Source organism: Calidris pugnax, unplaced genomic scaffold, assembly GCF_001431845.1.
Source record: "Calidris pugnax isolate Ruff unplaced genomic scaffold, ASM143184v1 scaffold2, whole genome shotgun sequence".
NCBI lineage: Eukaryota > Metazoa > Chordata > Aves > Charadriiformes > Scolopacidae > Calidris > Calidris pugnax.
In genome coordinates this window covers 2,107,323-2,121,481 of record NW_015090766.1, presented here as the reverse complement: position 1 = coordinate 2,121,481, position 14,159 = coordinate 2,107,323, and the positions used below count along the sequence as shown (strand labels likewise).

Sequence of the window (14,159 nt, the reverse complement as noted above, 5' to 3'; positions counted from 1 at the left end):
TTCGACACCAATGTCATCACCATGACCCGCTTCGTGATGGAGGAAGGCCGGCGGGCGAAAGGCACGGGGGAGTTCACCCAGCTCCTCAACTCCCTCTGCACGGCCGTCAAAGCCATCTCCACCGCTGTCCGCAAAGCCGGCATCGCCAACCTGTAAGTGCCCGCCAGCGCCCGGAGCATCCCCTGCAGCCTCCAGGGGGACGGGGGTTTGGGGCGGGGGGGGTGCCACCTGGAAGGCGGGTGGGTGATGCTGCATCTCCCCACACCCTGCCACGGAACGGTAACTCCTGTAGCATCTAGGACTCCCGCTTTTCTGGAGTGAAGTCCATCTTCCGACTTTTTAATAACACAAGCCATGCGGTCTTTGAGGGATGTCTGCTGCTGATAGACCTCCATGCAAACCCTCAGCGGGTTTGGCTGCTCTGGACCAGAAGACCAAGCAGCACAAACCGAAAGACAAAGCCTGACAAAATACGGTTAAATTTTGGCTCACTGCAGTCACTCGCTTAATATTAAAGCACCATTTTATGCAGTGGGGCATTTAATCAAATTTGGTGCCATCTTTTTTCACACTGCATCATGGCAACTTGAGTTTCTCCACGAAACTTTGGGTGTCTTAGGCTTTTAGAAAGAGCACTGGTCAGGAACTGTAGTCTCAGAAGGAAATCAGAGCACTTGAAATGTTGAATAACTGAAACTAGTTGTAGGTAACTAATCCCCCTGAGCATTTTGCATATTGTTGATAAGCTAAATTGTGTGCTTTAGATGTGGGCTGCTCCATTATTTAATGGCAAATGTAGCAGAGGGAAAATGAATTTGCCTCTACAAACCATGTAGTGGAAAATATAATAACCAAAAGGCCTCTTGCAATACAGAGTAACATTTATTACAAAATGTATCAGCTGAAAAATTTAGTGACTCAAGTTGATAAATAGAAGCAATGGTGAGACAGAATAAATATCCTCCACTCTATGTATGTTTGAAATACCTTTCCGTGTTTTGACTTAAAACTTCATGTAACTGTGATGCTTTTTTAATCACAGTGTTATTACGAAAACCCAAAATACCAGTATTCAGCCTAATCAATGAATCTTAGCTGAAGTATGTAAGAGTCATCTGAATGTGTGCAGAGCTGGCTATTGTTTTTCTCTTCCTAAAAGAGCTAAACTTCCCTTCTCTCTGTTTTGCATGCTTTTGAAATCCCCTATCACAAGGTCTCCCGGTACTTCCTGATGCCAGATGGCTTGATTCTGATTAGCTGGCAGGGTTTTATTTGTCTTTCGTATTTGTATTTCTCAGTTTTATTCCCCAGGAAACGTTTACAACTTAAAATCAAAACCGAAAACATTGAACCGTAAAAATGTTGATTTATCTGTGAACAAAGTGTTTCTACTCCAATTTGTTCATCAGGAGCAAATTACGTAGGAAGTTATAGCATCACTAGTGTCACCAGATTCATTTTTGCTTTTCAAATGTGCGTTTTCTAATAAAGTCTTAGCTTTTAGGGTATGCAACTATATTATTGGAGCCTACGAAGCATTTAGGTCTTAGGTAAGAGCTCATAAAATAGCACGATTATTGTAATTCAGCCTTCACAGCCTGCTCTGGCTATGTTTGCCTGTTGTTTATGGACTATTGAAAGGCAATTCCTAGTTATGTGTTCCTCGTGTTCAGTGTCTTCTAGATTTGCCACCGCAGCTTAATGTTAGCTCGTCTCAGCAAGAATCCACTGGACAGTAAATAAAAACCAGGCTTAGAGAACTGCGATATCATCTGAAAGTGCTGTTTGTTTTACAATGTGGTTTACAAGCAGAAAGTTGTCAGGAACATTGCGCTTTGGAAGATGTAGTGCCCAGTTCTCTCTTGATTGAAATGCTCTCTCTTGCCATTGTTCTAGCTATGGAATTGCTGGGTCTACCAATGTGACAGGGGATCAAGTAAAGAAGTTGGACATCCTTTCCAATGACCTGGTGATTAACATGCTCAAGTCATCCTTCAGTACCTGTGTTATCGTGTCAGAAGAAAACAAAGATGCTGTGATAGTGGAAAATGAAAAACAGGTTAGTAGCTGTATAGGTTCTCCTTGCCTGATTTCAAATCAGCCTTTCCTTCAGATTTTGCTTTACTTGCAGATATCGCTTCAGGTTTGAGAACCTGAAACTGAGCTAAAAAATTCAGAAAACTTGTACTTTTCTATACTGGCAAATGAAGGGGGATGGGGGCTGGGTGGAAAGACTGTCAGTCAACATTTGTCCTTTCTGTTATTTCTGCTCTCGAGACTGATACTTGTTGGTTTTATATTTTTTTTCTCTGTTGTTCCTTCCCACCTTGTTTTTTCCCCACCTTTTCCTAATTATGGAGGACACTTTTTTCTTGTTTGTCCTATCTGATCTCTGAAACTATGCTCTGAGTCAGTCAAGCCCTTTTGTAAGGTAGCTTTGTCAGTTGGACACTCAGGAGCTGTTCTGTGCAGTTCAAATCTCAAGTTCTTTAGTTCATGCCAGTTCTCCTTGAAGCTGGCGAAAACCCTAGCAACAATGAAAGGAAAAAAAAAATACTTATTTATTTTTCATTGGGCCTTTTTTTGTTCTTGCCAGCTAATATTTTGGTGTGATCAGGCAAAAATATCAGTAAAAATTTAGTGAAAACAAGCAAGTAAAACATAATTTAGAAAGTATGATGATGTTTACTTGTCAAAGCCGTTCTCTCTTTCTCTCCTTCGTGAGAAATATTCAAAATTTATTTTATAGGCATTGGATGAATAAAGATTACTTTAGATCTGAGCAAATATGGTTTAAATCCTCAAAGATCACTGAGGGAGGCACACTGTTAATGCTTTTCTAAAATAAATGTGAACTATTATGGTGTTTTTATCAGAATTCCTACCCGGAATTCCTTCCTGCAGAGTAGAGCATTGCACGACTTAAGTAAGTTTCTGACATGTAGAGTTTAAGTAGGTTTCTGACATGATTCATGACATCAAACAAAAAATGAATAAACACTTACTGTTGTTACACATGATTATTAAAATGACTGTGGAAAAAATAAGGGGGAAACAAGCTATTTAAAAATTGCAGTTGATTCAGCTCTTTTCCCTGTACTGGCATTTTCCTGTACCTTCATGAATCCTTAATACAGCAATAAGCAGGGGCCATCCTTTTTTGGGGAAGAAAACCCTCCGAAATCCAGGATGAGACCACAGATTGGCTAAGTTAATTTCTGATGATCTGTCCATTCAGAGCACAAATAAAATGAAATGTATAGTTTAAGAACTTCAGGTGTTAAAGGTTTTTTTATTGTCTCTAATTTTAGCTCTACATGAAAAAGGCTGATCTTCTTCATTTATATCTTTTTTCCTTATAATTCAGAAAAGTGTTTTATTAGAGTCAAGAAAGCATAGCCTACACAATAGATATTACAGGATGTCTATCCAAATGGATGAGCGTTAACTAAACACATTAAACTAAACTAATAATTAAAAAGAACTAACTTTTTTTTTTAATATTAAAAATTGTGTATGAAAACATCATTTTCCCCATATCATCAGCTCTTATTTACTTTAAAGATTTCCCAGCTACACCTGTAGTGAATCACGCAGTTGTAATCAAGAATGAAATCTGGGCCAAAAAATTTCTAACATTGAATTCCGTTCCTTTATGATCTATAAAAGCCTTTTAGCTTACATTGCTTTGAAAGTCTCTGAGAAAATTTACCTAGTGAAGCATTCTTATTTGGAAGATGTGGATACATAATGTCATTAATTTAGTTGTTCCCTCTTTTGCATTTTCTAGGGTAAATACATAGTCTGCATAGACCCTCTAGATGGCTCATCGAACATTGACTGTCTTGTTTCCATTGGGACCATCTTTGGCATCTATAGAAAGGTAAAATGATTTCATGGAGGACGGGAAAAAGTGTTATTGTGGATCTTTTGATGAAATACAATTGCATGTGAGGACTTAATAAAACCTAACTAAGCTTGTTTGTGAAAGAGACTTTTAGGACCAGTTTTAAGTTAAATCTGCTGTTTCACAGACACTTGTATAAAACCTTTGTGAGGGATTTGCATTAATCTCTCAGAAGATGAGGCACCCATATGTACATGGAGGACTGGCTGATATTTAATTAGCCAGCTAAAGGAGTTACCCCTTACAAACAAATCAGGTCTTAGTTTTCATGAATATTTGTGTTGAGACAAAACACCACACGGTTGTCATCTACTTGGGGGACGTGCTTTCAGGTCTTCCTGTTCTCTGTACTAATAGTCCTGTTAGCCTGAAGACAGGCTTCAAACACAAACCGGGGCTGAAGCATGGCATGTGCGTTTGAAGTATCTAATTCACTCTGAAAGGCAGAAGCCTTGTCTGAAGGAGCTTGAAATACTGGAATTACATGTCACAAAGTGGGGGGAAAAGTAAGTCAGGTAAAACACACCCAACTGTCCGTTTTAATAACCTTTTTTATGCTGACAGACATCTCAAAGCAACTATTTTCAACTTCATTTTGGTATGAAGCAAAATAAAACAAAAAAAATCCCAAGTACTTTTGATCAGCTGTGAACCCCGTGAGTCATATTTCACTGCTTGCTTTTCAACTGTGCCTTGGAGTTTTCATCCGAGCTATGTTAATCATCACCTACAAGGAGGTACACAGCTCTATATTATCTCCTTAATCCTTTCCTGCTTCCTGCATTCCAACTATGCTTATACAAGGGAATTCTAGATCAATGTGTTTGTCTCCTCCATATAATTTGTATTAGTGCATCCAGTAGGAATCTCAGTTGCGGATCACGGAAACATTTGTATCACCTCATGCATGGATATGGAGTAGAAGACCATCCCTATGCCAAAGAGTCCGGTGATGTACCAACTATAGAAACAAAGTAAAATTGATGACGGTCCTTCTTGTTCTAGATGTCCCCTAGTGAACCTTCTGGGAAAGATGCATTACAACCCGGGCGTAATCTCGTGGCAGCTGGTTACGCTCTTTATGGGAGCGCCACGATGCTGGTACTGGCCACTTCTGCTGGAGGCGTCAACTGTTTCATGCTGGATCCGGTGAGAATATCGTCTGTTTCTTTGTTTCTTTATGATGGATAACAAGATACTGTCTATAAGAACGGTTTGTCTCCAAAACAATCAAACAAAGGAGGAATTTTCAAGCTCACGTGGAAAAATGAAGTGCACTTAGTAACCCATCAGCAGTCATGTCAAGAGGTTTTTGCGTTCTGCCTGCCAGCTGCAGTGGTGCTATGTGTGACTCAACAACAGGAAGACAGCCGCCAAGTCAATGAAGCAAATATGCAGCATGTGCCAAATCATGTGATATTTAAAACGAGCTGTTTTCTGCAACGCAGAACGCCCTTTAAGACTTGTTTGTGTTTTCCTTAATGCTAGGGCCTTAGTAAACTAGTAAACCAGAGAAGCAGAAATATTTAACCACCTTCTGTGTTTTCAGATCCCACCGTGGTGTGTAAAAGAGTAAGTGATGTGTGTGGGTGCGTTTGATGTTCTAGCATGCATTGACTGTATGAGTTTTAAAACAAAAGTCATATTGAACATAGGAGAAATTAGTTTGCTTTAGTGACCTGCTTTTTTTGTAATCAGGCTCTGCTACATGCCAGCATAACGTTTTTAGAACCTGCAGTGTTCAAGCAGCATGAAATACAACTTGGTGCTCCCCATTAAGTAACATCTTAAGTAACTGCATGTATTTTTGTTTATATTCAGATAATAGATTTAACTTTGAGCATGCATGCATGTTATCTTGTTTATTTTTAGCCCTAACTTGGAAATTTACTTTAGTGAAAACTAAACAGACCAGTCCTTGGTTGCAGAGACTGACTCTTTTGACTCCAGTTAGTCCAAGCTAAGATGAACTGGAATATATTCATATCTATAGCTATTTGAAGATGTTTATGCATTGCTTCAACTAGCACCCTCAATTTCCAAACTCCTCAGAGCCGTACTTTTATTGAAAATCCAGCAAAAGTGGAGACCTAATAAATTTACAGGCAACAGCATTTTTTTGGCGTAGAAAAGTAATAGAGAACTGGGAATGGAAGTATGAAGAAGCTTGCATGGCCCCAGGATTCATGCTCTGTCTGTGTTTTATGGATGAACAAAACACTTTGCATTTAGACATTTAGACTGCAAATACCACTTTTTCTGTGGTACCAAATTATTAAAGAAAGTGGCTAGTAATTTTTTTCTAAATTGTGTGTATGATTGGTTTTTGCCTTGGTTTGTAAATAAGTGAGCAATTAATGTTAACAAATTGCTTTTATTTCTTATTGTTAGGCAATTGGAGAATTCATTTTGGTGGACAGGGATGTGAAAATAAAAAAGAAGGGAAATATCTACAGTCTCAATGAAGGCTATGCTAAATACTTCGATCCTGCAGTCACAGAGTATCTCAAAAAGAAGAAATTCCCTGAGGTAAAAGATCTTGTTTCAGGCAAACTTTCTGATGACAAGCAACACTCATCATTTCCAACTTCGTGATCAATCCCTGTCTCATGCACTGTTTGGAGCTTGTTTTTCTTTCCTGTCTATTTAAAATATATCTTCATGTAGGACCAATAATAAGAGAAGCAGTTGATGTAACCGGTTATTTCACCATCCTCTTTTATATTTTTTCTGCTCCTATTTTTGTTTTTTTAAATCTTCCTTCCCGGGGGCCTCAGTAATGTTGCTAGAGGCAAAACGGGGCATTTGGTGGTCAACTAGAGAGGAAGTCTCATCTGGTGATGAAGAAATTTGATTGACATGTATGTTAGATTGCTGCTCCCTCATTGCAATGTCTGTGTAGGTGGAGAGCTGAGCAGGGATGGCAGTGGGTCATCACTCGGTGGTAACACAAGCTGGGTCCTGAGGGAGCCTCTCACTTCAAAAGCTAGTGTAGTTTCAGGGTCCACTTTGTGGTTGCACAGCTTCCTCGTGTCAGGAGGCCTGAAGCTCTAAGGAGTGCCCATAAAAACCATGTCTGTTCTCATGCCTTATGCATATCATCACTGGAGTTATTATATGGACAATGAATTGTAAACATCTACTATTGTTAAGTGATTGTATCCCTTCTTGACTTCCTGATCTTGCTTTGAACAAAGACTGGTGTTTTCCTATGGCACCTTGCCAGGTTTAAGGTGTTGTTCATTTAGATATTAAAATATACACTCTGGAGTATAAGGAAATAATATCAGTAGTCAACTGTTTTTTACCAAAAAAAAAAATTAGAAGATGACAAAAATGGGTAGAATATTCTCAAGGATTAGATCACTAATGGAGAGCTGGGATACATTTTCTGTTGTTGACACTACCACTCATCTAACCTGAAATCTTCTGTCAGTCCTTTTCCTTGGATTTCCCAATTAGAAAATTAGGATTAATTGAAATTTTCTCCAAAACTACTTTGAATATTATCAATGAATCACAATCTAGATAATCTAATATCTAGAGTCAGATATTATCAATAGATAGAACATCTATATCAATAGATAATCTAATTTCTAGGATCACTAAGAAGGGGTAGGGGAGAAGATCAACCTCACGTGCTCAAAAGTTACATTTATTTAAACGTCTTTCCATAGGATGGCAGTTCACCATATGGTGGGAGATACATAGGATCTATGGTGGCTGATGTGCATCGCACGTTGGTGTATGGAGGAATCTTTCTGTATCCTGCTAACTCCAAAAGTCCCAAAGGAAAGGTAAACCTGAACAAGCCCTGTTGTAGAAAGTATTGCATTATCTAGATATTTCACTGTTACAGATCAGTATTTTGATTGCAGAACATGTATTTTATAGCTTACATCTCTGGTGTGTGGGTAAGGTCAGCCCTTGTACACTGTCACGAGTGTCAGCAGCCTGTTGTCAGACACCTATTTTAGGGCTGCTGCTAACATGTTCCAACTGCACTGACTTCTCTTTATCCCCAAACCTGTTTGAATTATGGAATGTACCAGGGGATGTGCTGTTCAGACAGGCTTCTCTGTACCATCTCAGCCCAACCAAGAGAAACATTAGAGAACAATGTAAACAATCCACGTAACCTTGAGACTCCTGTAAGGAGCTGGTATATAAGAATCCTAAATGTAGCATCCCCCCTTGCGAGAAGCTCTGCCAAAGAGAAAACCATCTGCAACTTGTACTTGGTAACACGGCCTCATATGGAGGAACTATGCCTGGCTGCCTCTGCCAGGACAACGGTCAGTCAGGGAAGATTACACACTTACAGGCTGACAAGGGGACTATTTATTCAGCAAAGACCTTTCGTCTGTTTTGTAATTGTCCGTAAATCATTGCTTCAGGTTGCAGATAAGATGCAGTTATTCATTAGAGAAAAACTAATGGCACACTCAGGTCCAGTGTTTTTCTTTCTTTTCACACAGGCCTAGATGGTCTGCTGCCTTGTTGAAGGTTGTGTCTTACATATGAGCTTTATCTCTGTGTAAAGAGCACAATGCAAACAAGAGCTATGGAGAAAGCACGCAAATTGGGCAAATCCAGCATTCACTGTGTTTTGTTTAAAAGAAAAATCCACACAAATTCAAGTAAATGTTTATATGAAACACAGAGAACTTGGAGTGTTGATTGGTTTTAAATCAAATGCCAAATATATTTACATTTTGTGATTCTCAACGCTGCCTGGACTGACCATTGCCAGTTTGATTTTTGTCTTCTAGCTGAGACTGCTTTACGAATGCAATCCTATGGCTTTTGTCATTGAGAAGGCTGGGGGAATAGCAACAACGGGGCATCAAGCAATACTGGATATAGTGCCTGAGGATATCCACCAAAGAGTGCCTGTTGTCTTGGGATCTCCTGACGATGTGAAGGAGTACCTTGAGATAGTCAAGAAGCATTCAGCTAAGTAAAGAAAGCTTGCTGGAGTGGCTGTGCAGATGGGAATAAATGCCTTACGCAGCTGAGCCAAAGAACACACTGTATAACTGCAAGATTGAACTGTCTGACCTCTGTAGCCAGAAAGCAAATGAGCCGTATTTTCATAAGATTTTTTTAAAGTGAAATCTTGTGCAATTGCATTGTGCAATGAATGTGCATTAAAAGAGTGCATTAAAGAAAGCATTAAAAGTAAAAGCAAGGGAAAAATATGTTTGCTTTTTCGTTTGTCATTTGTGATTACACAAAAGCCACTGTGCTACAAGGAAATACTGTGTTGCATTCAATTCAATGCAACTGTGTTGCATTCAATTCAACTTTCCCAGACAAGCTACAGATTATCACCAGAATATTGACTCTGTCTTCTTCTAAAAATCTTGGGGGGGAAGACTCAGCAGCATCCTACAGTGAATGACCTTTCCTAAACCAGTTGCTAGTAATTAGCAATAACTATAAATGTTAATATGGACACTTTCACATGTTGTTTCTAGGCCCTGGAAGTTACTGTACTTCAGTCTGGGCTTATTCTGAGAATTAACTTTTGTGAAAATATGTATATTAGCTACATCAATTCTGACACATACTGGTAATATTGCCAGTTGGCACCCTTATCAGATCCAGTTACACAAGGATGGAAAATGGCACTTTGGAGATGGATTTTGAATTGAATAATGAACACGTGTAGATAGCCAGCTATCTTTGCCAGAAATTAACCCGCTTGCTTGATGACAAAAAGGATCTGTGTGTTTCTAGCAACTGCTCCCAGGTGTTCTTTGTGTTATTTTGGGAGCAAAAGGATTCTGGTGTGCAAGCAGAAGTGATTTGTGAAGATCCCCACAAAGCACACTGACATTTCAAATGCTGATTCAGAGCATGCTGCTGGGAACGGGACACTGTCTGGGTGCAGTTTCTTGCTGTGGCTCCCAAACTTTTTGAATCAGTCCAAATCTGCAAATCTATGACATTTTTCACTGCCTTCACCAAACTCAAACTAAGGGGTACATAGATGTCAGTGTTGGGTAGACTGCCACTGAACATCTTCTCAAACCATGGTCTGGGAGTCCCTGTGTATGGGTGCAATGAGTATAAACCTGCCTGTCTGAGGATTTTGCATACATCAGTGCAGGTACCCTGTCTGAGCTTGGGTCTTTTTGTAAAACAAGAAGAGTTGGGGGAACCTAGAGGCCATGGTGCAAAGGTATGCTCTGTGAGGGCTCCCACGCAAAAAAAAAACCTGGGGAGACTTCTTCTGACACAGGTTGGTTTTGGGGCATTTGGAGACATACTGGCAAACCTCAGATGGGCGTATATATGCATCTGTTGTCCAAAGCGATAGGGGACAAGGCATTTCTGGCAGGGGCTGAATGGCCTAGTTGCTGCTGAAAAATACTGTTTCTGCTGAGGCTTTGTTAGTGAAGATGGGGCTTTCAGGGACCCGAGCCCTTAAAGGATGGGAACAGGCCTGGAAATCTCCGCTGAGCTCTTGTTCTGTTTGGGTGCTCACTTTTCATGCTGTGAGGGCCTGGGTCTGGCCCAGCACAGGATCTGGCTCTTCTGAAGGCCAAAGTATGCTCTTGGAAACAAGCAGACCATGGCTTACATGCTTTGCCTGGTCTTTGCCTGCAAAATAACACACCCCACAAAAAGCGACCATGTGGCATGCTGTCCAATTTTTCATTAATTTCTCTCCGGAAGAAGGCCCGGACCTGAGCAAGGTGCCCTTGTTGCCAGTCTGGGGGCCAGCTTGGAAGGAGAGTGTTTACACCCCTGATCTGTGAGCACTGTGCCATGACCTGGGAGAGGACTTCATGTCGGTGAGTGGGACAGCCATGTGCTGGGGGACTCCAGTGGCCTGGGCTTTTCTTCACAGGCTGCTCTTTCTTGTACTAGGACCAATGCTGCTTCCTCACATGAGCAGCCACCAGGGGGATGTGGCCATGCTCTCACTTTTGTAAAAGGAAAAAAAAAAAAATGCTATCCTTGCATCTGTTTTTTCTTTTCTTTGAGATTTCAAAAGAAACAGCAAGTCTCTCTTGGTTTTGATGAGGAGTGAAGGTGCTAGGAGTGGCTGGAGATGTCTACCTCACACACTGAAACACTGCCCAAAGGAGTTGCATATTCCTGTCCTGAGCATTCCCTTACACACTCCATAGCACTTTAAAAGGCTCCCAGCCTACTAAACCAAATACAGGAGATAGCATGCTGAGAAGGACTCTAAAACTCTCTGACCTTCTGGATGCTGCTCCTACAGGAAAGTGCGTGGCTGTTGTTATACACAACTTTTTTGGATCCTTAAGTTTTTAATTCAACCTGTCCTCAGAGCCATAGCTGGATGCATTTTTGTCTCTTTTAATACACTAAGCAGAGGATAGTTGGAAGCCCTTACAGCTTTTTTTCTGGCTTTCCATGTATCAGTTTGGACTACAGTGCCTCACAATTCTGTTGGCACAACTTGACAGCCAGTATCCACAGCAGCCATTTTCATCTAGTTGTAGTAATTCCTTGGCTGTCTTCTGCCCTCAACCCCTTCAGGAATCCCTGGGCTGCATATATCTATTTTTAAGACACCATACTGGCAGCAGGTGAAGGTTACAGACGGAAATGCAATACTGCCCGTGTCTGCTAGGTCAGTTTCCAGTGTTTTGGGTTTGCCTGCAGGCTGACATTTTATAGTTAACATTTTTCACATTGTGAAGACTGGGCCTCTCTTTCTATCTGTAAAATGTAAGCCCACATTTGAATGGCATCCCCACCAGCAGGGAGAACTATTCACTAATCTCCACAGCCCCGTTCCCAGAGTTTGTCCTGCACGTCGATGCAGGGCGGGATGGTCAGTTTGTCACCACATCCACTGTCAGCCCCCCTTGCAGAACTACACACTGCCCTGCTTACAGGTTGAACTGTGACATTTGGGGAAAGGTCTCTGGCTCCAATTTCAGCTGGTGCCATCCAAGCAACTAGTGTTTCAAGTCAGTTAGAAGAGGTGTCACCTTTAAGGCGCAGGGCTAACCCATATGCCAGTGAAAGTGTGAATCATCACTGAGAGCTCATGTGTAATCTTTATATTAGAGGAAAAGTCTCCCATGAATATGTGAAATGGAGGTTTATTTATTTTATTCTTATTTATATTTATTTTTTATTCTTTCTATGCTGTTCCAACCCATCTTACTGAGTGGTTCTTACAAAGAATCATCACACATTTTTGAAATAATCTGATTTCTCCCCCCTCCTCCACCACCCTTCATTAAATTATAATGATTTATATATTATTTATATACTTATATTTTTCCGTTTAATCGTTCATTTTTTTTTCATTTGGTGGGATCACAGCATTTATTAAAGCAGGATGAAGTTTTCATGCAACCCAGTCTTGTGCCTTTGCCCAAGTTTTATTCTTTCATTTCTCTTCTTGCTCCATGGTTGGCTGCAATATTTCTGGAAAGCTTTAGTGTAGAGTTTGTGTTCTTTACATATTAATGTAAGTTAAGTTCTTATTGAAGGATTGTTATTTGAGTAGCAGCTCAAAGCATTGTCCTTTATACATACTAAAAAGTATCATATACCTGTAAAAAGCATTGGGGACTTTTCAGTTAAAAAAAAAAAAGGGAAAAGAAAGAGGCAAATAATGGACTTATTAGTTCTGAGAACAGCCTTTAAACCACTAACCCCAAAACAAACTTTCTGTTAGAAAATGATCTGAACTTTGCCTTTTTGACCAGTGTAAAAGATCATTTGGAACCAACAGCACAGAAGACCTGCACGTGATGTTTTGACAAATGTTAGAACCCATAGGTCAACCTCCATCCCATTTCTTATTTGCTAAATTGATTTGGTATCCTGGTGGTATCCTAGATACACAGCTGAGAGATTTTGCATTAAAAGCATTTTAGTACTGGTCAGGCCGACATCTGCCATAATGACGAAATAATGTGCAGGCCGTACTTTAAAACAGCAGATCCATTTGCATGTATAATGTGAAACTCATCCCCCTCTTTTATTAATAGCACCATGTGCTACCCAGAACTCCCTAAATATGTTTTATGTTGGTTTTGTTCAAATTATGTTCAAAGAAAGAAAGTGTCCTAACCTGGCAAAAAATGCTCTGGAATATTTGTCCCATGATGTGAATGGTATTGTATACTTTTAAGTAGATCACAGTGGTAGAAAAGGGAAAAAGAAATCTTGGAGATCACTTTCTTCTTCCACCATTGCCTTGGAGGACGTAGTGCAAAACCTGCTTGTTGCTCGCCCTGAGGAGCTCTGCTCACCAGTCCTTCCCCCTCTTAAGAATGAGACTTGGAAAACATCACCAAGGTTAAGCACACAGGATGCAAGCAGCACTGAGCTGGTGTCGAGTACTGTCAGTCTCTGAGGCCTCTGCTTGAGGCTGATTTCAAAGTAGAAAACCTTAGCATTCAAATCCCTTTACAACTTTCCAAGTAATGTGTTGTTCACAAGTGAAGAGACGCTTTTAGGAAAAAATCCAAAGAAATGCCCACAATTAAAAATGGAATGCAGAGGGAAATCCAAACTCTTTGCCTAGAGCTGCAGTTCCTATTAACAAAAAAAGTTTTGTTACTGACTACTTCTTTTTTTTCCTGACATGGTTTTAGTACAGTAATTTTGGTTAAATGAGTGATAGCAATGGAGCTCAATGAAACATTTCTTCTTTAACTCTTCATTTTCTTGTTTTGCTTGTGGGCTTTCCACATCTTCTGCTTAAAAATAACAGAGTATAATGAAGGCTACAACATATAATTGTTCTTACTGCCTTATCTGAGCGGGAAGATAGTGCTGTAATTAACATGTGTAATTCCAGTGTTTCAGATAGCATGTGAGCAGTGCACTGGCATTTCTGTCTACCTTCACATTAGCTTCATGTCATCCGAGTGTATTGCTTGTAAGGAGTTACTGGCAGTGTAATTGCAAACTGGGACGTAGCTGTATTTCCACGGTGCACTACAATAACAAAGCCAAGGTAAAATTTAATTTTATGAGTTATGACATGACAGACTTGAATCAGATACACTTCATTTGTAAATTCTTGAAAATAATTACTTTGTAACCAAACAAGCCACAGCTCACCAATACTTCCGATTCATGCAAAACCTATAATATTACAAGTAGCCCAGACTGGGAATGAAGTCATTAAAATGGAATTGCAGCAACCAACCAGCAAAGTACAACATCTTCAATAAATACACATCCAGATGCACCCTGCGTCTCCGCTGGATTGCCCTGGGGTGTGCCATACACCTTCTAA

General features: G+C 40.2%; 1 protein-coding gene across 1 annotated transcript; it reads left to right on the top strand.

The window, feature by feature from the left end:
• The first annotated feature begins 6 nt into the window (after positions 1–6).
• Positions 7–9,108, top strand: LOC106884560 (fructose-1,6-bisphosphatase 1). Its single transcript, XM_014936034.1, has 7 exons — positions 7–152; positions 1,897–2,059; positions 3,791–3,883; positions 4,913–5,056; positions 6,299–6,436; positions 7,585–7,704; positions 8,680–9,108. Exons 1-7 carry the CDS (start codon positions 22–24, stop codon positions 8,869–8,871), a joined length of 981 nt encoding a protein of 326 aa, XP_014791520.1. The 5' UTR covers positions 7–21; the 3' UTR covers positions 8,872–9,108.
• Positions 9,109–14,159: the final 5,051 nt, after the last annotated feature.

Excerpts from the sequence above, each read along its gene's own strand:
- LOC106884560 (XM_014936034.1), top strand. The coding sequence starts at position 22 with ATGACCCGCTTCGTGATGGAGGAAGGCCGGCGGGCGAAAGGCACGGGG. Across the intron at positions 6,437-7,584 it reads AAAAGAAGAAATTCCCTGAG|GATGGCAGTTCACCATATGG; the intron begins GTAAAAGATCTT and ends GTCTTTCCATAG. Across the intron at positions 7,705-8,679 it reads CCAAAAGTCCCAAAGGAAAG|CTGAGACTGCTTTACGAATG; the intron begins GTAAACCTGAAC and ends TTTGTCTTCTAG.